This window comes from Microcaecilia unicolor, chromosome 1, assembly GCF_901765095.1.
Source record: "Microcaecilia unicolor chromosome 1, aMicUni1.1, whole genome shotgun sequence".
In the NCBI taxonomy this organism is placed as follows: domain Eukaryota; kingdom Metazoa; phylum Chordata; class Amphibia; order Gymnophiona; family Siphonopidae; genus Microcaecilia; species Microcaecilia unicolor.
Window position 1 is genome coordinate 492772014 of NC_044031.1, and position 23957 is coordinate 492795970.

The following is a 23957-nucleotide window of genomic DNA, read 5'->3' on the forward strand; positions in this document are numbered from 1 at the left end:
AAAGAAAACAGGAAGGATCACATTTGGGGACATCCTTATCAATTCTGCATTGAAGAAAGACCAAAGGTGGACGGCCTGGAATTTTGTATTTAGAAAACAGCCAATAACTACTGAAAGTTTCCCTCTTCTAGGGAGCAGCCAACTCACTAGATAAGCCAGCAAACTAAACAGCGAGTCAGTTAGCTCTTAGACCTGAAGAACTATACTTGCTGACTGAAGCAGACAGGAGGTGTACACTCTGAAACCCAACTGCTGAATAGGTACAAAAAAAGCAGCAATCCGAAAAGTTTGTTACTACATTTCTATGGTGGGCTATGATTGGAATGTTTATTAGTGTGAAAGTATCCGATTAGTGTGTATGAGCTTCACTATTTGTTTAGTTGAATGCCAACATTTTCAAAGTGAAAACAGCCCAGATTTTGAATTTCAGAGTCTGGGGGAAAACACTTTGGGGCTCATTTTCAAAGCACTTAGACTTACAAAGTTACATAGAAACCTATGGAACTTTGTAAGTCTAAGTGCTTTGAAAATACGCCTCATTGTTATTTTAAGGTAAGAAACCTACAGTTTCTTATGTATCCTTACCACCTTACCTAGACCTGACCATCTCCATACAGAATAACACAAAGCACACAGCCACAACTCAAAATTAATCCCTATGTATCACTATGAAACTCTGATGCACCCAACTGCATTATGGGGTGTGCCAGTTTACATGGCAGCACTTTGAAAATACACCTGTAATTCCTAAACGTGTCCTGGAGGCATACCTTACCAGTCAGGTTTTCAGCATATCCATAATGAATATGCATGAGATAGACTCTCATATATATTCATTGTGGCTATCCTAAAAATCTGACAGGCTATAGGTGCCTCCAGGGCTGCATTTGGATAAGCCGAAACATGTCTTGATAAATCTATCCACAACTAGGCAAGCAACTGCCTAGTTTAGCAGCCTACTGGAAAAAAGTACCCTTATATCATCAGATAGGCAAAAAGCCTGAATTCAGATCCCAAACTTAATCTCTGTCCTCATCATCTAGGGATTCACGTTCAGCTGCAGTTTACAGAATCATTATCGGAAGTCTCACAGCAATCTAGAAAACTTGGGGAATACACAAGAGTGCTCACCAAGAATCCCTAATGTTTTCAGATTGTTTTAATCAGGATTGCAGACCACACTCATTCTAATAACAGCCTTATTTTATATTCTTTTTGAAACACAAGATAAAGGGCAGCATGAAAGAAGACCCAGAAGATATTATCTGTTGCTCATTGTTCTGTGTCTATCCCCACTGCACAAATAGCCAGGAAATTTTTAAAGGAGGTGCATCTCCCCCCCCCCCCCCCCCCACAACCTTAAAATCCTCTCTGCTGCAGTCTTCACCCGTGCAGCGGCACTCATAGGCTGCATGCACCAGGACTTTCCTCCTGAGCCATCCTGCCCTTCACAAATCAGGAAGTTGCATCAGAAGGGGCGGGATGGTTCAAGGAGAAAGTCCCAGTGCAGGCCGCCTATGAGTGCCACTGTCCCTGCCTAGGTGAAAACTGCAGCAGAGCGGATTTTAAGGTACATGCGGGGGGCTGGGTGTGACAGGAGGTGAGTACGCAACACATACCTAGTATAAATACGCCACTGGGCTGGCACTAGCACTATACATGTAACAGCAATATTGCTCTAAGATGCAGAGTTCAATGCATCAACCACATGTTCATAACTACACTGGGCAAACCTTCACACACTGTCTTGAATAAATAAAATAAATAACTGCTGTGTGAGCATCATTAAGAAATTACATTGTGGATTGCTGTGGGTAATATCTGAAAACTTTGGATTAGCAAGCTATAAATTATTTGTAAATAAATAAAATAAGACTACCCTTTTATTTTATCTGGCCACCACATATCAGATGGACAGTTTCTAACATTGCAAATAAAGAAAAAACAGTGCTCACCTCCTGTTTTCAAAGCCGCAGACAACAACTCTCTGCATTTCACACGTACTGAATCGGAGGTGCTCGGAGCCCGAGGTAAAGTGGTTAGAAAGTTATCTGAGCAAGCAGCAAACACTTCCTTTCTGCCGCTAGAGTTGCTACCGGAACTGCTAGAATGGACAAGATCAAAGGAAACTTCTTGACATTACTGCAGCTTGCCGCCAAACCATACTCAAATCAGGAGCAGAATTAAATTGCTTACTTTGAGATGAAGCCAACAACCTAGGATGGAATGTATTTGATGTGTCTCTTGACCATTGTGAAGCAGGTACCAGATACAATATTCAAATTACTCAGAACTCCAATAAGAAGCCCAAAGTCAATCGTAAAACACAAAAATGAAGCAGCTAAAACTGAGATTTGATACTTAATTTTCTCTGTTTGTGTGCAGATGATGTTTTGTTGCTTTCAAAACTTCTACTCAAGTAGGAGTCATGTCAGGTCTCTGATCAGCAGCCTATATTCAAAATCTGTACAACATTAAAAATTAAAATAGAACTATATATATTGACGTCAATTATTAGTGGTAGGCCAACCTCAGAGTTCAGCTATGCCATCTGTTTCACTTTATCCATGAATTTTCAACAAAGCCACTTAAAAGGATAAGTGATTTAACAGCTGTATATTTCCATTTAAACAGATAACATAATAGCCAGCCCCAGAACTTTCTTAGCCACACCTTTCTTAAAATGGACACTGGCCATTTAACACTGCTACCAAGTACTTATTAGGTTCAATTATGTTGTCAGAGATGCCTACTTCATTGTCAGCCATAAAAATGGCTTTTCTACCAAAGGTTAAATATTCAACTTGAAAGTTAACTAAAACTATTCTGGTCCTGGTTTAAAAGGTACAACAAATTGGGAGCATGGTAAAATTATGTATCATACCTGATAATTTTCTTTCCATTAATCATAGCTGATCAATCCATAGACTGATGGGTTGTGTCCATCTACCAGCAGGTGGAGATAGAGAGCAATCCTTTTGCCTCCCTATATGTGGTCATGTGCTGCCGGAAACTCCTCAGTATGTCGATATCAAAGCTCCATCCGCAGGACTCAGCACTTAGAGAATTACACTCACAAAGGGACACTCTGCCCAGCTCACCACCGCCGAAACGGGGGAGGGGAATCAACCCAGTTCATCCCCACACAAGTGGGGGAGGGGAATCCGTCCAGCTCATCCCCGCGGAGCGGGGGAGGGACACCACACCTGCCGATGCGGGGGGATCTGGCTTATCCTGTGTAACCGCAACCGCGGGAGGAGCTGACTGACCCTAACACCGCCGAAGCAGGAGGGGTACAAAGCTGCCCTACAGCTGCACGAAGTGGGAGGGAGCGCCGGCAGAATTTAGGTCTCAATCCAGGCCCGTAAAACGGAGGGGAAAGGAATGCAGCAGCTCATTGTAACACAAAATCGTCTCAACTCCTGAAGAATCCAATTGAAAAAATTTGAACACGAAGTCCTACTGAACAGGAACTGAAGACTAAACTTAAACCTGAAATGCAACCAGAATATAAACAGTACAGATATCTGGGAGGGGCTATGGATTGATCAGCTATGATTAATGGAAAGAAAATTATCAGGTATGATACATAATTGTACCTTCCATATCATCATGCTGATCAATCCATAGACTGGTGGGATGTACCGAAGCAGTACTCACCCAGGGCGGGACACAGAAATCCCTGACCGCAACACTGACGCTCCAAACCAGGCCTCCGCCCGAGCAGCCACAGTCAAGCGGTAATGTCTGGAGAAGGTATGAGCCGATGCTCAAGTTGCCGCCCTACAAATCTCTTCAAGGAAACGGACCCGGCCTCTGCCATCGAGGCCGCCTGTGCTCTAATGGAGTGAGCCTTCAGCTGGATAGGCGGCACCTTCCCTGCGGCCACATAAGCCGCTGCAATGGGTTCCTAGACCCATCGTGCCACTGTAGGCTTAGCAGCCTGCAGACCCTTAAGAGGACCTGCGAACAGCACAAACAGATTATTCGACTTCCGGAATCATTGGTCACTTCCAAGTATCTGATGATGACTCGTCTCACATCTAGATATTTGAGAGCAGAGGACTCCTCTGGGTAGTCCTCCCTACGAAAGGAGGGTAGACAGAGCTGCTGATTCACATGGAAGCGAGGACCAATCTTGGGCAGGAAGGAAGGCACTGTGCGAATAGACACTCCTGCCTCAGTGAACTGCAGAAAGGGCTCTCGACATGATAGCGCCTGGAGCTCGGAGAAACTTCTGGCTGAAGTGATAGCCACCAAAAGACTGCTTTCAACGTCAATTCTTTCAGAGATGCCCTCGACAAGGGTTCACAAGGCGGCTTCTGCAAGGCTCTTAGCCCCAGTTTGAGATTCCACGCAGATACCACTGCGTGCAGAGGAGGGCGCAGGTGAATAACTCTTGAGAAAGCACACCACATCTGGCTGCAATGCCAGGGAAACACCCTTCAGGTGACCCCTGAAGCAAGCAAGAGCCGCTACCTGGACCTTAAGGGAACTGAGCGACAGGCCTTTTTCCAGACCTTCTTGCAGGAACGCCAACACTGATGAAATTGGAGCAGTGAAGGGAGAAAGTGAGCCTGCCTCACACCACGATGCAAAGGTACGCCAAACCCTGGCGTAATCAGTAGAAGTAGAGCGCTTCCTCGCTCTCAGCATAGTGGCGATGACCTTGTCTGAGAAGCTCTGCTTGCTCTGACGCTGCCGCTCAATAGCCAGGCCGTAAGACCAAAGGGGGAGGGATCCTCCATCACCACGGGACCCTGATGCAACAGGCCCCGCTCCGCTGGCATCTGCAGAGGCCCGTCCACTGAGAGCCTGATCAAATCTGCATACCAGGGACGTCTGGGCCAATCCGGACTCACCAGGATTATCCGGCCCGGATGCTTTGCCACCCGGCCTAGCACCCTGCCTAACATGGGCCAAGGCGGGAACACAAAGAGGAGCTCCTGTGTCGGCCACTGTGGGAGAAGAGCATCTACTCCCAGAGATCGAGGATCCCGTCCTCTGCTGAAAAAGCGCGGCACTTGGCAATTGGCTGAAGACGCCATCAGATCTAGGCTCGGCTGGCTCCAGCGCTTCGTGATGTCCAAGAACGCCTGAGCAATATTCATGACTCCCGCAATGTGGGCCACCAACAGCTGTTCCAGGTTTGCTTCTGCCCACAGGCATAGCTTCATGGCCTCCTTGGCTAGAGGGCCGCTCCTGGTACCTCCCCGGCGATTGACATAGGCCACAGCCGTGGCATTGTCCGACAGGACCCGTACTGGCTTCAGCGCCAGGCCCAGGAGAAACTCCAAAGGCACCAACCGAATGGCTCTGAGTTCCGGGAGGTTGATAGACCACTATGCCTCTGCAGGGGACCAGAGCCCCTGCGCTGTCCTTCCCAAGCAGTGGGCTCCCCAGCCCGTCAAAGAGGCATCCGCCGTTACGAAAACCCACTCCGGGGTCAAAAGAGGCATTCCTGCGGATGGCTTGTCTGGCCTCAGCCACCAGCTCAGCGCCTTGCGCACCGCTGGATCCAAGGGAAGGCGCACAGCGTAATCCTCCGAAGCTGGAGTCCATCGCTGCAGCAGAGAGAGCTGTATAGGTCTCATATGGGCCCTGACCCAGGGCACTACTTCCATCGTGGCCGTCATAGAGCCCAACAGCTGCCCATAGTCCCGAGCCCGAAGAGAAGAGGCTGCTAGTAACTTGTCCACCTGAGCCTGAAGCTTGACAATCCGATTGTCTGGCAGGAACACTCTGCCCACTTGGGGGTCGAATCGCACTCCCAGATACTCCAGGGACTGAGTCGGGCGCAGCTGGCTTTTCTCCCAGTTGATGATCCACCTCAGGGAGCTCAAAAGAGCAATCACCCGGTCTGAAGCTCTGCCGCACTCTGCATAAGAGGGGGCTCGGATCAACCAGTTGTCCAGATAAGGATGGACTTGTACTCCTTTCTTGCGTAGGAAGGCCGCAATGACCACCATAACTTGGAGAAGGTCCGCGGAGCAGTAGCCAACCCGAAAGGGAGGGCTCTGAACTGGGAGTGTCCTCAGAACTGCAAAACGCGGAAAGCGTTGATGAGGAGGCCAGATGGGAATATGCAAGTAAGCTTCCTTGATGTCCAAGGATGCCAGGAACTCCCCTGCCTGCACTGCCGCTGTAACAGAGCGGAGAGTCTCCATCCGGAAGTGCCAAACTTCCAAGGCCCGATGGACCCCTTTGAGGTCGAGGATAGGCCGGACAAAACCTCCTTTCTTAGGTACCACAAAGTAAATGGAGTAACGTCCCTTGCCAGGGTGATCTTCTGGCCCCGGAACGACCGCACCCAGGCGGATCAGATTGTCCAAAGTCTGCTGCACTGCCACAGCTTGACCGGAGACTTGCAGGGAGAGTGCACAAACCCGATTCTTAAGGGTCGGCAGAACTCTAGCTTGTAGCCGTCTCTGATGACTTCCAGCACTCAAGCGTCTGAAGTTACCCTGGTCCACTCGCCCAGAAACAAGGATAGGCGTCCTCCAATCTGCTCTGGGCCATGGACCAGCGCCCCGTCATTGGGTACGAGACCCTGGGGGAGGACCGGAGGAGGCACCTCCGGGACGGCGGTCTCTGCGAAAGGAATGCTGCTTGGGGGAGAAATTCCTTTTGATGGAAGAGGGGGCAGAGGAGCTCGACTTGCCCGGGCAATACCGACGGGCTTCCTGAAACCGTCCTTTGGAGGAACCGGGGCGGGCACCACTGGCCCGAGCCCTGACCTCCGGTAACCTCTTGCCCTTAGACGTGCCGAGATCGGTCACAATCTTGTCCAGCTCGACCCCAAAGGGCAGCTTGCCTTTAAAAGGCAACTTAGCCAGACGAGACTTAGAGGCGTGGTCAGCAGACCAATGCTTCAGCCATAGCCACCGCCGTGCAGAGACTGTCTGAGCCATACCTTTAGCCTAGGCTCTCAAGACATCATACAGCCAGCCTGCCAAGTAGGCCAAGCCCGATTCCAGGGCTGGCCAATCAGCCCTCAAGGAAGGATCCGAGGGGGAAGCCCGCTGCGCAAGCGTCAGGCACGCCCTGGCCACATAGGAGCCACAAATTGAGGCCTGTAAACTTAAAGCAGCCGCTTCGAAGGACGACTTTAAAGCCGCCTCCAAACTCCTGTCTTGGGCGTCCTTTAGGGCCGTGCCACCTTCCACCGGCAACGCCGTTTTCTTAGTCACCGCAGTGATTAAAGAATCCACGGTAGGCCCAAGAAAGGCCTCCCGTTCACCTTCAGGCAGAGGATAGAGGCGGGACATAGCCCTAGCCACTTTAAGGCTCGCTTCTGGGAAATCCCCTTGAACCGAAATCAAGGTGTGCATTCATGCACGTGGAAGGTTCTAGGCCGGCGCTTAGTCCCCCGCATAATGGCAGAGCCAACAGAGGCTGAGGGAGAGACGTCCTCCGGAGAGGAACTCTTCAAAATGCTCATGGCCTGCACTAACAGGTTGGGCAAATCCTCTGAGTGAAAGATCTGTGCTGCAGAGGGGTCATCCGCTCCATCCGAGCGGGAATCCGTCTCCTCCAAGGAAGCCCCAAAGGACCGTTGGGAGAACTCAGATACGCTGCCCTCATCTACATCAGAGGAGACCGAGTCCTCTAGGGCCTGGACGTCCACCCGAGGGCGATTGCTTCCGGAGGCCTCAGCCCCTTGATCAGAGGGGGGAGCCGGGGCAGCGTTTATCATAAGAAAAGCCTGATGCAGCAACAAAATGAACTCAGGGGAGAAACCCCCTAGACTGTGCACTTCTGCCGCCTGGGCCACGGCCCTAGAAGCACCCTCAACCGGCGCTCGCAAGAGCGGGGGAGAAACATGCTGTGCATCCAAAATGGCGTCCGGCGCGAAACTCCGAGAAGGACCCGCGCGGGAAGAACGGCGCTTAACTTTGGCCGCTTTCTTGCCGTCGCCCGAATCAAGGGCGACCATAGCATTAACGTCTCCCAGCTCGAGGGCGGCCCAAGAAGAAGCCGTCCAAGCAGAGTGACCGGCCAACATGGAGTGGGCGAGCAGCGGGGGATGGGCGCTTATGGCGGGAAAAACCGCCGCACCGGAGGAAGAACCGGGACACTGACTGGACTCCAAACTGATGCCCAACAAGGGCGATTCAGGCTTTGAAAACCCCCGCATCCCCGCTAGATGCACACACGCGGTCCGGGGAGCGAATCTTCGCGCCCTCGCCCTCCGACGCCATAAGCCACGTGGAGACCGAACGGGGAACCACCTGCCCACTATAAAAAGGTAAAATTACCTGCTTCTCACTCCGAGCTGTAACGATCTGGTGTCCCAGTGAGCAGCTGCAATAAACGCTGATATAAACGTTGAAATAAACGTTGAAATAAACGCCCTTAAAGGACGTTCAAATTTTTTTTTTTTAACGGAGCCAGCGGGAGTGGGGAGAAAAGGAGGGACCTGGCACCACCAGGTTTGCACTTGCTCAAGAAGAGCCCTCAACCCCAGGTACTCAACAAAACCTAAAAATTAGGCTTGGAGACCTAGCCAGAGCTGCTGCTGTGTGTGACCACCACCTGCTGAGATAGAGAACATACTGAGGAGTTTCCGGCACCACATGACCACATATAGGGAGGCAAAAGGATTGCTCTCTATCTCCACCTGCTGGTAGATGGACACAACCCACCAGTCCATGGATTGATCAGCATGATGATATGGAAATAGCTATAGTGAACTGATGCAGTAGCTGCCTGGGTATTCACGCAGAGATCTACTTCAGTAATAAAGACTGGTAGCAGACATGTTTGAAATGAATGGAAATGTGCTGGAATATTTCCAACTTAGATTTTATACATTAAACAACCTTCCCTCCCCTCCAAAGAAGACGGAATGGTGTTTCTACTACACAACATTTTTTTACTATCTGAGGGGAAAGGAAAGCACATTTGCTTACCTGTAATGGGGGGTTCTATGAAGACAACACAAAGGATCAAATCAATCCCATAAAAAAAAAAAAGCGGAGGCAGAAGACAGTGGGAATGATGCAAGGAGAAAATTGCTCGCTGCACCACTGGTGCATCGCCCAAAGGAAATAGAGTATTCCTTGGATGGAACCCCGCTCCGGACTGCACTGCCAGAGGACAGGGAAAAATTGAAAAGTACAGCCAGGCAGAACTGGCCTCTGACCAAAGTAAAAGTGAGAAAACTAAGTTGCACCCAACATAAAGGGATAACCAAACTAGGCTCATGTAGAAACGTGGGAAACTCTAGGCTCATCTGGGATGAGATCCCCTACCTCCGAGCTCTCCAGCTGCCGGGGAGTCTTTGGCCACCCCTGTACCAAAAATGACAGAGCAAGTGGAGGGTTTTTGTTGTTTTTTTTGTGAAGGAGGAGGGCTGGAGAGGGGATCAGGGTGGGAGAGGGACATGGGGTAACCAGGTGTACCCTCCTAAAGGTGGCACTGCTTGGCCGCACATCCCACTAGCTCAACTGAATTAAGAGACCCAGAACAGGAGCTGCAAACAGATGAGACCAGGAGCTTGTGAGAGACAATCCATTCACCTGCTGAAGATACAGAATACTGACTGATTAAGGAACATTCCATCCTATAAGGGGGTGCAATTCAGCGCTCTCTATCTCCACCTGCTGGTAGATGGACACAACTCACAAGTCTCTGGATTCATCTGCTGCTGATGCTAAGGAACCCAGTTTCCTGAGGCACTTCAGAGTCACTGCCAGGCATTCATGAAATACGTGAAGGCTATAGTAATCTCTGTACTGATAATTCCACTGACCATGACTGTTTAGAATTTCTGCAACTCGGATGGTGAGCTGTGTGCAAGCGCCCCTTTAGGTCCAATGTGCATCATCAATCCTTCTCATCAATGAGAAGGAGAATAATATGGAGAGAATTAAACCTTGAATTTTTCTCTCACCAGATACATACTGAAATCTTTTAGATTTAAACAGATCATTAAAGGGCTCATTTTTGAAAGAGAAAACATCCAAAAAATGTCATAAAGTACCATTTGGATGGATTTCTTCTCAAAACATCCAGATCAGTATTTTCGAAACCCATTTGTAGACGATTATCTATGCATTTTGTCTGCAATGTGTCCAAATCACAAGGGGGCATGTTGGGGCGTTTCAAAGGCGGGATTAGGGCGTGCCTAACACTTGGACGTTTTACGGCCACAATAGCACAAAACTTCAATGTTTGGTCTATATCTCTTTTTATATTGAATAAGGAATAAAAAGGTACCCTAAATGACCAGATGGCCATTGGAAGGAATCAGGGATGACCCCTCTTACTTCCCCAGTGGCCACTGACCCCCCTCCCCCCCCAAAATGTGAAGTAGTACTTGCTAGCCTCTTTGACAGTCTCAGTTGTTACAGCCAGGTCCATTACAGCAGCATGCAGGTCCCCAGAGTACTGTAGTGGTGGGTGCAGTGCACTGTAGACAGGTGGACCTAGGGCCATACCTCCCCCTTCCTGTTAACACTTATGGTGGAAACTGTGAACCCTCCAAAACTTACCAGAAACCCACTGTACCCACATATAGGTATCCCCTTCACTCATAAGGGCTACTATAGTGGTGTATTCTGAGTGGTGTAGAACGAGTAGAAGTAAATTGATTTAAAATACTTTTAAAACAAATAGGAGGAAATATTTTTCACTCAATGAAAAGTTAAGCTCTGGAACTCATTGCTGGAGGATGTGGTAACAGCGGTTAGCGTATCTGGGTTTTAAAAGGTTTGGACAAATTCCTGGAGGAAAAGTCCATAGTCTGCCATTGAGACAGACATGGGAAGCAACTGCTTGCCCTGGGGTTTGTAGTATGGAGTGTTACCACGATTTGGGTTTCTGCCAGGTACTTATGACCTGGCTTGACCACTGTTTGTAAAACATGATACTGGGCTAGATGGACCATTAGTCTGACCCAGTATGGCTACTCTGATGTACAGCTGGGGGTAGTGGGTCTAGGAGGGCTCAGCAGACAAGGTGCAACGGTGAGATTTGTATCTGGGAGCATTTATATGAAGTCCACAGCGGTGCCCCACTGCTCTCCTGGGATGTCTGAGGTACCAGTCTGATAAAAATGCTGGCCCCTCCTACATCCCAATGGCTTGATTTTCTACGTTTTTCACTAGTACTTTTTTTTTTGAAAATGGCCTAAAAATATACACGCAGAGCACAAAACATTACTACAAACGGTATTTTCAAAAAAGAAAGACATTTTCCAGTTTTGAAAATGGCCACATTTCCTATTTGGGATGTATAGCGCAAAACATCCAAAGTCCGACTTAGACGTCCATATTAAAAATACCCCTCCACGTCTCCTGACTTCTTCAGAATCAAGAAATACCTGGAGAAAAAGCCAGTATAGATTTTTTTATTTTTGTTACATTTGTACCCCGCGCTTTCCCACTCGTGGCAGGCTCAATGCGGCTTACATGGGGCAATGGAGGGTTAAGTGACTTGCCCAGAGTCACAAGGAGCTGCCTGTGCCTGAAGTGGGAATCAAACTCAGTTCCTCAGTTCCCCAGGACCAAAGCCCACCACCCTGACCACTAGGCCACTCCTCAGGGATAAATTCTATAGCCCAAGCATCCAGAAAGGCCTGAATTTCCATGAAGGCAACTGTTTGAATTCACAGACCAGAAAATTGGCAAGGGGGGAACTGGGTAGGATCTTGAAGGATGCAACCTGTAGTTGATCTTCACAATGATCAGCACCCATATGTCTAAAGGAGGCTTAGAAGTCCATGACTTGAGCAAAAGCGAGTTACACTCATGGACCTCAAAAAGATGCAATAGCTTTGGCTGTTGAGGAGCTAGAAATGTTTGTTGCCATCTTTTGCTTTATCTCTTATTTGTATTGTGTGCTGGGGCTAGACTGACTGACACCTTCATCACTGAAATAGTCTGTAGGCTTCTTACTCTGGGACCAAGGTATACTATAGACATAGGATGGCTTTCTGAAAGTAACTGAAGATTCTCTGGCAACTAGCAAGAGTGTTTGAATGGTCAAACAATGAATTTCAATGAGGTTGACTGTTTCTTTCACTTTACTGTTGAATAGGTTCTTCCTGTGCAGGGGACACTGGCTAATCTACTATGGACACCCTCCCTCAAAAGTCACTGGTTCACAGCCACACCAGACTCCTTGCCCCTACTGTGATCACTAATGTCATATGTGAAAATTTCATATGCTCACTGGTTAAGGTGCTTTCTGTACACCACTGGATTTTCCAGTCCTCGGCAAATGAGTTCATCTCCTTAGGGAAAAGCCTCTATCAAGAATGTTAATGTGAGCAGGCACTCATAAAGGAATTTAGCCATACAAAGCTGATGCATCATGATACTGGCATTGGGAGGTCTTCCTATCAGTGCCATCCAGGGGCTTCTGGTCCTTCCTTACAGGGGCACTAGAATAGTCATTTGATCTTGTTCCCTTATTCAGAGACAACTCAAACACCATGGGACAGGGCTGCAGTCTATATTTTACTATACAGTCTACACCCCCTTGAATTTTGTTATGTCAGTGCATCGGAACTGCATACATTTAAATAAGTGTTTTTCTACTCATCAACATGAGCCTCATCTTCAGGGGGGCAATGTTTTATTGGAAATATAGTATACTAAAAAAAACCCCCCCACAAACCCCGTAATACAACAATTAAATAATAACATACTAATAGCCATAATGGGTCAAGCTGATGGTCCATCTAGCCCCAGTATCTGTTTCCAACAGTGACCAAGTTAGGTTGCAAATACCTGGCAGAATCCCAAATAGTAGCAAGATTCCATGCTACCGATACCAGGACTTCCCCCATGTGTATCTCAATAGCAGACTATGGTCTTTTCCTCCAGGAACTTGTCCAAACCTTTTTTTAAACCCAGATATGCTAACTGCTGTAACCACATCCTCTGGCAATGAGTTCCAGAGCTTAACTATCCATTGAGTGAAAAAATATTCCCTCCTATTTGTTTTAAAAGTATTACCATGTAACTTCATTGAGTGTCCCATAGCCTTTATACTTTTTCTTTGAAAGAGTAAAAATTTGATTCACTTTACTTGTTCTACACTACTCAGGATTTTGTAGACCTTTTATCATATCCCCCCCCCCCCCTCCCCACACACACACACAGCCGTCTCTTTTCCAAGCTGAAGAGCCCTAAGCTTTTTAACTTTTTCACATATGAGAGAAGTTCCACCCCCTTTATCATTTTGGTCATTTTCTTTGAACCTTTTCTAATTTTGCTATATCTTTTTAAAGATATGACGATCAGAACTGCACACAATACATAAGGTGAGGTTGCATGATGGAGCAGTACAGAGGCATAATATTGCTTGCCTTATTTTCCATCCCTTTCTTAATATCTCCTAGCATCCTGTTTGCTTTTTTTGGCTGCCGCCACACACCGCAAAGAAGATTTTAGTGAATTGTCTACAATGCCATCTAGATCTTTTTCTTGGGTGCTGACTCCTAAGGTGGGCTCTAGCATCAAGGTATCTATGATTTGGATTATTCTTCCCAATAAAAGCAGCTCTGTCAATTAAGAGGCAGGCAAGCAAATTCCCACTTGGGTAAAGCTAGGGAGAAGGTGGCTGGTGGTTCCAAGTGGTGACAACCAATGGAGGAGATGATGAATTCAGGAGTCCATCATCTCTCCCCCCCCCCCCCCCCCCCCCCCACTGATCATCACCACTTCTTTTCTGTGTCTTGTTTCCTGAGGCAAATCTTCCTCTACTTTCTACATCCTTTCTGGTAGTTCCAAGCACAATGTGCAGTAATGATGGAGCTCTGGCAGTCGCATAAACAGGATCCTATCTGCTGTATCCACCATGCATCTGACACTCCTCTGGATAGCTCTTGGAGGCTTTTTGTTTAAGATCCTCTCACTGCCTTCCTGTGCAGGTCAAACAGGTAAGAGCAGGGCCTTGACCAAGTGTGATTTTAGAGCCTCCATTTTAAAAACCCAGAATTTTCTGGCCCCGGGAAACATCTTCCTATAGTAAACACAGCTAGGGCCAACATGGCCCCAGAAAGTGGAAGCAAACTGCATACGACTTGGTAATAGACATCTATGCCTTACATGGCCACATTTTGAATCTCGATGGGCATGTCTGCCATAAAGAAACCTTGTTTAATGAGGTCAAACTCCAAAATAAGGAGAAAGGTAACAAGAAGTATGAGGTGCAGATTTTTTTTTTTGGTCTTGGCGAGGAAAGAAGAGGTACGGAAAGCAATGAACCAGAACAATGTAAGGCAGCACTGGAAAACAAGGACTACTGGAAAGAAATCTGAGAAAAGAGCAGGAACCATATCTGTGTGAAACTCAGACAAGAACTACAGAAGAAAATATGCAAGAATTCCCCTGTATAGAAGACCATGGTGGTGCTACTGTCAGACGATGTTGCCCACTAATGTGGCCAATTCCAAATTCCATTGTGATTGTTGATGGAAAAACTAGTTTTTGGTGCTGCAGTTTTATTATGTAAAGAAAACAGAATTTTTTAGCTCTCTAAAGAAGCTAAACTTCTGTCAATATATTCTGAGGGAGAAAAGCAATAGCTCTCCTTTAAACTTTGCTTAAGACATAGCTGGTTATTAAAAGAAGTCACACTTATCAAACAAATCATATGGGGTTCATGAAGTAAATAAATCCTAAAACAATATTATTCTAAAACTTCACTTGACATCAAGTAATTGAGGAGGAAAAGCCTCAGAATGCTCTGGTATGCTGCAGTATGTACTTAGCGTGTATCAAGCACAGGCACAAAAACCTCCTTTGTGAGTAAAGTCTAACAGTGTACTAGTCCAATATCAAATTGTCTTAAGACATATTAATATGTTTCTTAATAGTTAAAAGCCTTATCTTAGTTATATGCCATGTAGCAAATTACTACCTGGGTCCAATGATTGCCACCATTTTGCTACTCTGCTTCAGGAACCAGAGGATTGTGCAGCATAAAAAAATGTTTTCCATTAATAATGTAGATCTAATAACGAAAAAGTTTGACTTACCTGATATGTCTTACCTGATATGATTATTGTCAGTTATGATCACCAATTATCAGGTAATTAGTCACAGCAGATGAATCCATAGACATGCGGGTAGTGACCATCTACCAACAGGTGGAGATAAGAGAGAGCTGAACTGCACTGTCTTATAGAACGGAATGCTCCTTGGTCACTTAGAGGCATATTTTCAAAGCACTTTGGGAGGCTAAGTTCCATAGGTTTCTATGGAACTTTGGGAGGCTAAGTGCTTTGAAAATGAGCCCGTTAGTATTTCCTCCAGGGAGAACAGATGGGTTTCTGCCCAGGAAGTCGCAACAGCTTACGTAGAATGCACCAGGAATCCAGCTGGAAGTGGTTTACCCACTAGTAAATAAGTAAACGAGATAGTCTCCTTGGCCCAGCAAGCAATCGTGGCTTTGGAAGCCACATTACCTTTCTGAGGTTCCAAGCAAAGCACAAACAAATGATCTGACTGCGGGAGTACATAACGAACGTCAAGCAAGCGGGAAAAAAACAAGGGTTCATTGAGATGAAAAGCAGAAACCACTTTAGAAAGAAAAGACAGGACTATGTGCACCATCACCCCATCAGGAGAAATCCGGAGGACCTCAACAGGACAAAACCTGGGGTTCTGAAACCCTGCTTGGGCTGATACCTGGATCTATGATTAAAACAAGGCCGCCCTGGACGATAGCACCTTGTATCTTTAAAACGAGGACAAGCCTGACCCGACCGGAAAAAAACGTTTCGATTTGTCCTCAGGAAGAAACAGAGTCTTTGAGTCATCTAGATCTTTCACCAACTTTGCTAAAAACTCACCAAACAACTTGCTCTTAAAAGAGAGCTTAACCAGCCACTGTCTGCAGCTGCATCTGCCACCCAGTGGTGCAACCAGGCCAAATGAGGGAGATAGGGGAGCAATAAACCCTACTTCTGAGCTGGAGTGCAAACATCTCCTCTTTGGGGCAGGGTCCATCAGGGGAGACTAAGACAGGGAGCAAGCCAGAAATCTCCAAACGCTGAGCTAAAAAGGAAGTATGAGTTGCCTTACCAGACTTCTTCAACATATAGGCATTATGGAACAGAAGAATGAATTCGGGGGGAGGGAGGAGGAGGTCAGAAGACCCCATCCCCGGAGAAACCCCTGGAGCGGCTGACATCTGTGTAAGGACCTCCGAAGTACTGCCAGTTAAAAGAGCCGTCAGCAGCACTGCTCCCGAATTGCGCTGCTGTAAAATGGCAGCCGGACCACTTTCAGCCCCATGAGAATGAGCCCGCATCTCTCCCATGCGGAAATCTAATGAGGCCTCTCCAAACATAGCCCCCTCTGCCAGACAGTCTGCACAGCCATACGGACAATGTCCCTGATGCTGCTCTCCGCTTCTCCCAGCAGGAGCAGCTTTTAATAATTTTGGCAGCCATTCCAAAGAAAATGAAAGTAAAACCATGACTGACCCGAAGTTGAAAGAACATTTAAAGATGCATTTACCCCGGGAGAGCCAGCCATCCGGAGTCCTGCTTATCAAACTCAGTGCTGCTGGAAGCACACTCTCACCCTCTCCACTACTAAGCCCTTTATACTGGTCCAAACCAGTATTTCTCCTGCAGCCAAGGCTGTGGTCTTTAAATAATTATTCCCGATTTTGTTTTTCAGTGTGGAACGAGAATGGAGGAAGGGCTGGAGAGAGGAAAAGGATGGAGGAGAGACCTGGTATCATCAGGTGTACCCCTTAAAGCTGGCACCGCTCAGTCGCACACCCCAAAGCTCCACTGAACTGAGAGACCCAGAACAGAAGCCACTATCAGATGAGACCAGGAGATTGTAAGAGACCGTCCATCTGCCTGTTGGCGATAGAGAATACTGACCGACTAAGGAGCATTCCGTCCAATAAAGCAATGCAGTTCAGTGCTCTCTATCTCCACCTGCTGGTAGATGGTCACAACCCACAAGTCTGGATTCATCTGCTGCTGACGCTAAGGAATATTGTATTAACACTTAATACTTCAAAAACTTTAAAACTTAGTTTCACTGTGGTGCTTATATAATTTCTATTACCCTGCTGCTAAACAAACATGATTATTATTTAAAAGAATACCCTCAGTCCAAAATAACCAATAAGCAGCTAACACAAACTGAAGAAACCAATGAGATTCAGTCCACAACCACTGACAGTCAAACTCTTCAAAAAAAAAAAAAAAACAGTGAACCCACACTATTTTACCATTCAAGTCCTGTGGTTCCACTGATCTTAAAATAAAAATTCATTATTGTTCACATTGCAGTAAGCGACATTTACAATCCTTTCCTGTTTCCATAGGGGGTACATGATCTAAAACAAAAGATACTACTGCAAACTTATGTCCTTTGTTAATACAATATGTGGTCAAAGGAGCATCGTTATGTTGCATATTTATATTACTCTAGTGTTCGTTCATTTAGATCTTGAAAGCTCTAGAAGTGTGTCTACTATATAATTTATTGCATGGATACATCATACAATAAACCACAAAATCTGATGAACAGGTAGCATGATGTTATAATTTATAAATCTTATCTACAGGATTTTCAAATTCAGTGAGCTGCAATATAGTGCAAGTCCAGCAGCTGCCAAAAGGAGAATGACCTGCAGAATGCATCATGTTAGCAACCAAATGTCCTTCTCTACATAATTCTTCTTTCAATTTCTTTCTCCTTCTGTAGGCTATCTGGAAATCAAACTTTTCTAGATTGAAGTATACTGTTCACATAGTCCAATATGTTTGAAGAATTCTGGCAATATCTGGAGAACCTGTGGTATATGATAAAATACACATTAAACTGGTGTCTTCTCTAATCTGGAAGGCAGCAGGCTGCAATATTAAGGAGCTCATTTTTAAAACAAAACAAAAAAAACCAAAATGTAGCAGAAGGACGTTTTTCTCTTAAAAATGTTCAAGTTGCAACTTTTGACACCCCAATTTTAGACATTTTGCTCCACAGTTTGTCCAAATTATAAGGGGGTGGGACATGGGCGACCCCAAAAGATGGATGTTTTTCTGCAATAATGGAACAAAATGAAAATGTTTAGGGCCAAAATTAACCCCCATTTACAAAGCAGCAATAGCGTCTGCCAGTGCGGAAATGTAAACAGGGGGGTTAGACTTTTTGGCTGCAGCTGCTTCAATCACGACTAAATGACCAAAAGGTGCCCTAGGCTATTGTAATGTTTTGTACTTGGGTATATCACGAAGCTAAGGAATCATTTGCAATTATTGCAGAACACAACAGATGCATGATATTTAGGAAAAGGGAAATGGGACTTGATATACTGCCTTTCTGTGGTATTTTGCAACTACATTCAAAGCGGTTTACATATATACAGGTACTTATTTTGTACCTGGGGCAATGGAGGGTTAAGTGACTTTTACCCACAGTCACAAGGAGCTGCAATGGGAATCAAACTCAGTTCCCCAGGATCAAAGTCCACTGCACTAACCACTAGGCTACTCCTCATGTGTCTCCTCTGCTGAAAGAATTATACTTGCTGCCCCTACAGGCACAAATATTTTTTAAAACTTGATGCTTAACCTTTAAGATCTGGTATGGTTTAATTCCTATTCAAGTTTCTCAATTGGCTTTGTGTTCACCCAGGTTAAGTTCCAGTCAGTCGTTACATCAGACAGACCTTAACTCCATCATTGAAAGGTATTAAGTTTAAAAAAGCTCCGGAGACCTCTTTTTTTACATCAGGCTGTTCATGTTTGGAATGATCTACCATAAGGTCTTACACATCAAACCTCTTATGACCTGTTTCGGAAAGATTTGAAAACCTTCCTATTTAAGAAATCTATGATTTAGATATCTTAACTGTATCATTTATATATGTGTAGTATATTGCTGGTAATGATACAGATATAAAATTGTTAGCTACTTTGAACCTATAAAGGAAAAATAAGTGGGTTAGAAATGTCAATTTAGATTAGATAAATGACCAAATCACCACTGGAGGGATTAAGGCCATCAGTCTTAGTAGAGTGGCCACACAGACATCCCTTACTCCCCCAGTGGTCACTGACCCCCCTCCCAGCCCCCTACGATGCAACAGTGACAGTACATTCCAGGCTCTATGACAGCTTCACATATGATGGCCATTCCTATTAGAGCATCAAGTAGATCCCAGGAGTAGCTTAGTGGTCAGTGCAGTGGACTGCAGAGAAGAGGACTCGGGCCCATTCCAAAATACACTAAATATCTACTGTACCTAAGAATAGGTGACATCTGCAAGCTTTAGAAATATTGTAGTGAGGTACAGTAGGTATTTTTTTGCTCCTGGACAGCTCACCTTACAATATAATGGGGTTATGGCGAGACGTGTACCTGGGACCTTTTATGTGAAATCCACTGCAGTGCCCCCTAGGCTACCCCACTACTCTGCTAGGATGTCTGTGTGGCCACTCTACTAAGACTGATGGCCCCCAGACATCGCAGTGGCTGTTTTTTGGGCATTTTATTTTCCAAAATAGTTCCAAAAGAAAAATGCAATGAGCACAAAATGTCTAGGAAAACGGCAATTTTTGAACCATAAAGATAGATGTTTTTCAGGTTCCAAAATGGTATTTTCACCATTCAATTTTTGGACACTTCTAGCAAAACATCCAAAATCGGAGTTCGATGTTTTATCGAAAATGTCCCTCTAAATCTCTATTATTGTATTTAACCCTTCTTGGTGCTGTACATACAATATGATAGGGATAACCCCTGGCCACCAAAAGATCTCTTAAATCATCAGCATATATCTTAAAATCAACATCATTTGAACAAATGCATCGATATCATAAGAATTGTGAAAATGGCAAACTTTTTTTTTTTAAGGTTGCCTGATGTCAACTTGTGTGGCATAAAAAACAAGTGTTCCGGTTTTGACTCTTTCGAAAAACTGTAGTCTGAAACCCTGTATGACATTTGTGTTATCTGTACATCCAAAAAGAAATTTCATCAATATGAAAATGCATAGTGAACTGCAATCTGTGAGTGCTGAATTTAGCCAGATGTAAAATTGCTGTAGCCTTCACAGTATTTTTCCATAAGAAAAATATAATGCAATTTAAATATAATTACTCCTGACAGAATTCTGTGGAAAGAAACTGCAAATTCTGAAGACAATATTTTAAAATTCTGCAAAGTTTATTTGTATTGTTTTGAAATCTCTTACTGCCTTTTCCTTTCTTAGGCTCCAACCTCCTCAGTTCTCTCTCTCCCTCTAAATCTCCACAAAATCCACAATTCTGTTAGCCCCAAAAGTCGTTAGCCCCAAAAGTCTTCTCCCGCACACCCCAACCTCTCATTTTCTCTCTTCCCCTCCTCGGTGTGCTAGAAATGGGCTTAGCGTGCAGGAAAGTCCTGCATTAGCACAAGTTAAACACATTTTACTAGTGTGCTTTAGTAGACAAATCCTAAGTTTTAAAGCTTTTGAAGTAGTAAGTCTTAATCTATTATCATATCTACATTATTAATGGAATACAAATTTTGTGCAGCACAATCCTCTGGTCCCTGAAGCTGAGTGGCAAAATGATGACCATCATTGGACCCAGACAGTAATTTGCTACATGACACATAGCTGAGATCAGTTTTTTGACTATTAAGGAATATGTTATATGACTTAAGACAATCTGATATTAAACTAGTACACGATTAGACTTTAATCAAAAAAGGCGTCTTTTTATGCCTTTGATTCATACACATTAGGGGGCCGATGCACAAAGGTTGCCGTTAAATACGGTAGCTGCAGGTGAACTTAACGAGTCGCAAACAGTGACCGATGCACAAAGGAGATGGCATGCAAATAAGATGCACAGAAATTTAACGTCCGATGCACAAAGGTTGCTGTTAACTTCATTTGAATGCCATCCCCTTTGTGCATCAGTCGCTGCTTGCCTAGCTGTCAAATGCAATTGTCACTAGACCAACATGGAGTTTTTTGAGTTGTGCGGGAGGCTCGAGAGAGGGTCCACCAAAGTCCAGTGCATCCACTCTTGCGCCCCCCCCCCCTCCTGCACAACTCAAAAAAACTCTATGGTGGCCTAGCAATCCCCCCACACCTAAAAAAAAAAAATCCCTAGTGGTCCAGTGGACCCCCTCTCGAGCCCCCCCTCACTCAAAACAACTCTATGGTGGTCTAGTGACCTGACCCCTTCACATACCTTAAAATATTGGAGGCAGGAGAAATGCCTATGCCTTCCTGCCTCTGGGCCTGACCTTCTCAAAAGGGCAGCACCCAACCCCTGCCCGGTGTCATTTTAAGATATGTGAAGGGGGGGGGGGGCTGAGGTCACTAGACCACAATGTTGTTTTAAGTGAGGGGGGCTCGAGAAGGGGTCCACTGGACCAACAGGGATTTTGGGGGGAATGGGGGGGGTTCACTGGGAGTTAGGAAATTTTAAAGATTTTGGGGGCGGGGGTTCGGAGTCCACTAGACCACCAGGGAGTTGGTTAGGGGTAGTCAAGAATGGTGTTCATTGGACCACCAGGGGGGGTACCATGCAAAACTTAACGACAGCTCCAGCATGCCATTAAGTTTTACACGCTAAAAGTGCAAGGAGATGGCTGCATTGGCTGGAATGCTCATTTTAATACTGATGAGTTTGTATAGATAGGATTATCGGTAGCTGCTACAGGGAATAGTAAAAGGGACACAGAACCCCTTTGTGCATTAGACTTTAAATAATGTTTGCTTTAGACTAGCTACAGCCAGTCTAAAGCAAACGTTGTAAGCATGGTAAGCTGTGTGCATCTCCCCATCAATAGGTACTGCAGTAGACTAGAGAGTTCTGAGGCTTCTCCTCTTTAAATACTTGATTTCAAATGAAGTTTTAGAATAATATTGCATTTTTTTAAAAAAAGTCACCCTAACCCCCGTTTATTAAGCTGCACTAGCGGCTGCCGCACAGCAATGCCGACAGCCCATTCAAAGTGAATGGGCTGTGTTGGCATTAGCACACCAGCAGCCACTAGCGCAGCATAGTAAACAGGGGGGTTAAATGTGCTTCCTAATGTCCAAAAACACTATTTATCCCTTTCTTCTCCCCCAAACTTGTAAGATTTCCTAAGCACGTCAAATGGACATGCAGCCCCCCTGATAATTTTTCACCATGTCCTTCTTGGGGTGAGTAGCCTCACTGCATGCTTCCTCTGAATTCCAAGCCTCCTCGATAGCAACAAAGGGTTACGGTGTACCACCATGGTGAAATGAATATTAAACCTGATGACTAAACCTGAATAGATTTTACATGGAGAGGCTTCTTTTTTGTTTTTAATTATAACTAGATTTATGCCTCTCATTGCTGCTTAACATTCAATTCTATTCAATAGGCAGCTTGAAAATATTTTTTCTAGGGAAGGTGAAACTTCCAGTTCAATTTTTCTGAGGGTTATTTTCATAATGTAAAAACTCACTTTTGACGAAGGGAAACCTGGGCCACTGCATTCAAAAAATCAGAAGAAATTATTCTGAATGACTGTTTTAGAAAAGCTTTTTTGTTTGGAAGCTTTTCCTCTATTTCAACTAAGCTTGCAAATACTTCAGCTTCAGCAAAAAGACAGAAAGAGAAGTGCAAAGTGCTACTGAGACTGGGCAGCAGTCAAGGAAGCTTTTATAAATGTTGTAAATGCCTCCACCCTAGTTCTTTTCTGCTAAGCACATGGTACCTCTCTTCTCTTGCCTCTGGACTATTCTGTGACGAAGAAACAGGTTCTTTTTTCTTTTCTTCAGGTTCTTTGTCAGTCGATGGCCCATCTGAAAGTGCAGCAAAGAGAATTACCTTTAACATATGAACTCTCATCCTGATATAAGAGCAAAACATAACAAAATAGCTCCATAGTTTGAACATAAGAAAACAAAAAGACAAAAAAAAAAAACCCAGACATTATGTTGTAATGAACATGTGGGTCCCTTTTTTGACTGAGAAAAGTTCTGATGTTTTGTGGTGGCACTTTTTCTTTCATTACTTTCTAAAATCAGTACCAGTTTTTAGCACATTTGAGGCAGAACATATTTGAAAATATGAATAATTCAATGTATTATATTAGATCTAAATTTATAGAATCGATATAAAATGCCAAAGAGAATATGATTAACAATTGCACAAGTAAATGTCACTGTTCTTTTACTACATTGAGGGGCCTTTTTACTAAGATGCATTAGGTGCTAACACGAGCCTAGCACAGCTTAAAATGGCGTACTGGGGGAAGAGCTGAGGTAACCTGCGGTAAGTGCCAAAGGTGTATGCACTAAAAAATATTTTTACATTTCTTTTTAGTGAGGCTTGTCCGGGGGGGAGGGGGGGGGGGGTCCAGTTAGTACTTTATTGTGAACTAACTGGTTAGCACAGGAATAGCATGTGAGCCCTTGCCGCCTACAAAACAAGTGGAGGTAAGTGCACATATACTATTTTTTTTTTAATGGCTATATGCTAATGGCAGCAATCAGTAACACACACACCAAAAAAAACAAACAGAAAATGGCCATTTTTACTGCTGCAGTAAAAATAGCCTTAGTGCAAGGGAAAAATCCGCCACAGCTTAGTAAAAGGACCCCTGAATTTGGCAGGCACCAGGAACATAACCACAATTAAAACAACCGATAGACATACAATTGCTACACACAGACCTGCTGACAGAAACATTTGCACCTGATAAAAACCTGAAAGATGAAAAAACAAACCTTACAAGAACTTCTAGTTTGAATTTATATATAAGGATTGAATGAAAAGTAATACCTCCATCCCCATAATTTTTGTTTAAATGAAGATACTTTAACGAATATAAACAAAAATAATGCTTGAAACTTGCTCTTTTATTACATGAATTTACATTTCTACATATTCACTACCATTTACCACACATTTCTATCAACGTTGGACAACATTTTTGAAAGCTACTGTAAAAGAACTACACATCCTTTCTCTTCAATCAGTTGCTCACAATCCTTTC

General features: G+C 44.9%; 1 protein-coding gene across 2 annotated transcripts in view; it reads right to left on the bottom strand.

Moving 5' to 3' along the window:
* TCEA1 (transcription elongation factor A1) overlaps positions 1 to 23957 on the bottom strand; it is a 162473-nt gene that overhangs the window by 49026 nt on the left and 89490 nt on the right. The window contains exons 4-5 of one of the 2 annotated variants that reach the window (XM_030214438.1): positions 22674 to 22761; positions 1956 to 2101 (exon numbers count right to left, since the gene is read on the bottom strand). In XM_030214438.1, coding sequence (XP_030070298.1) covers positions 1956 to 2101; positions 22674 to 22761 — 234 coding nt within the window. Of the gene's footprint in view, positions 1 to 1955; positions 2105 to 22673; positions 22762 to 23957 lie in introns of both variants that reach the window. The other variant, XM_030214431.1, reaches the window with a different exon arrangement.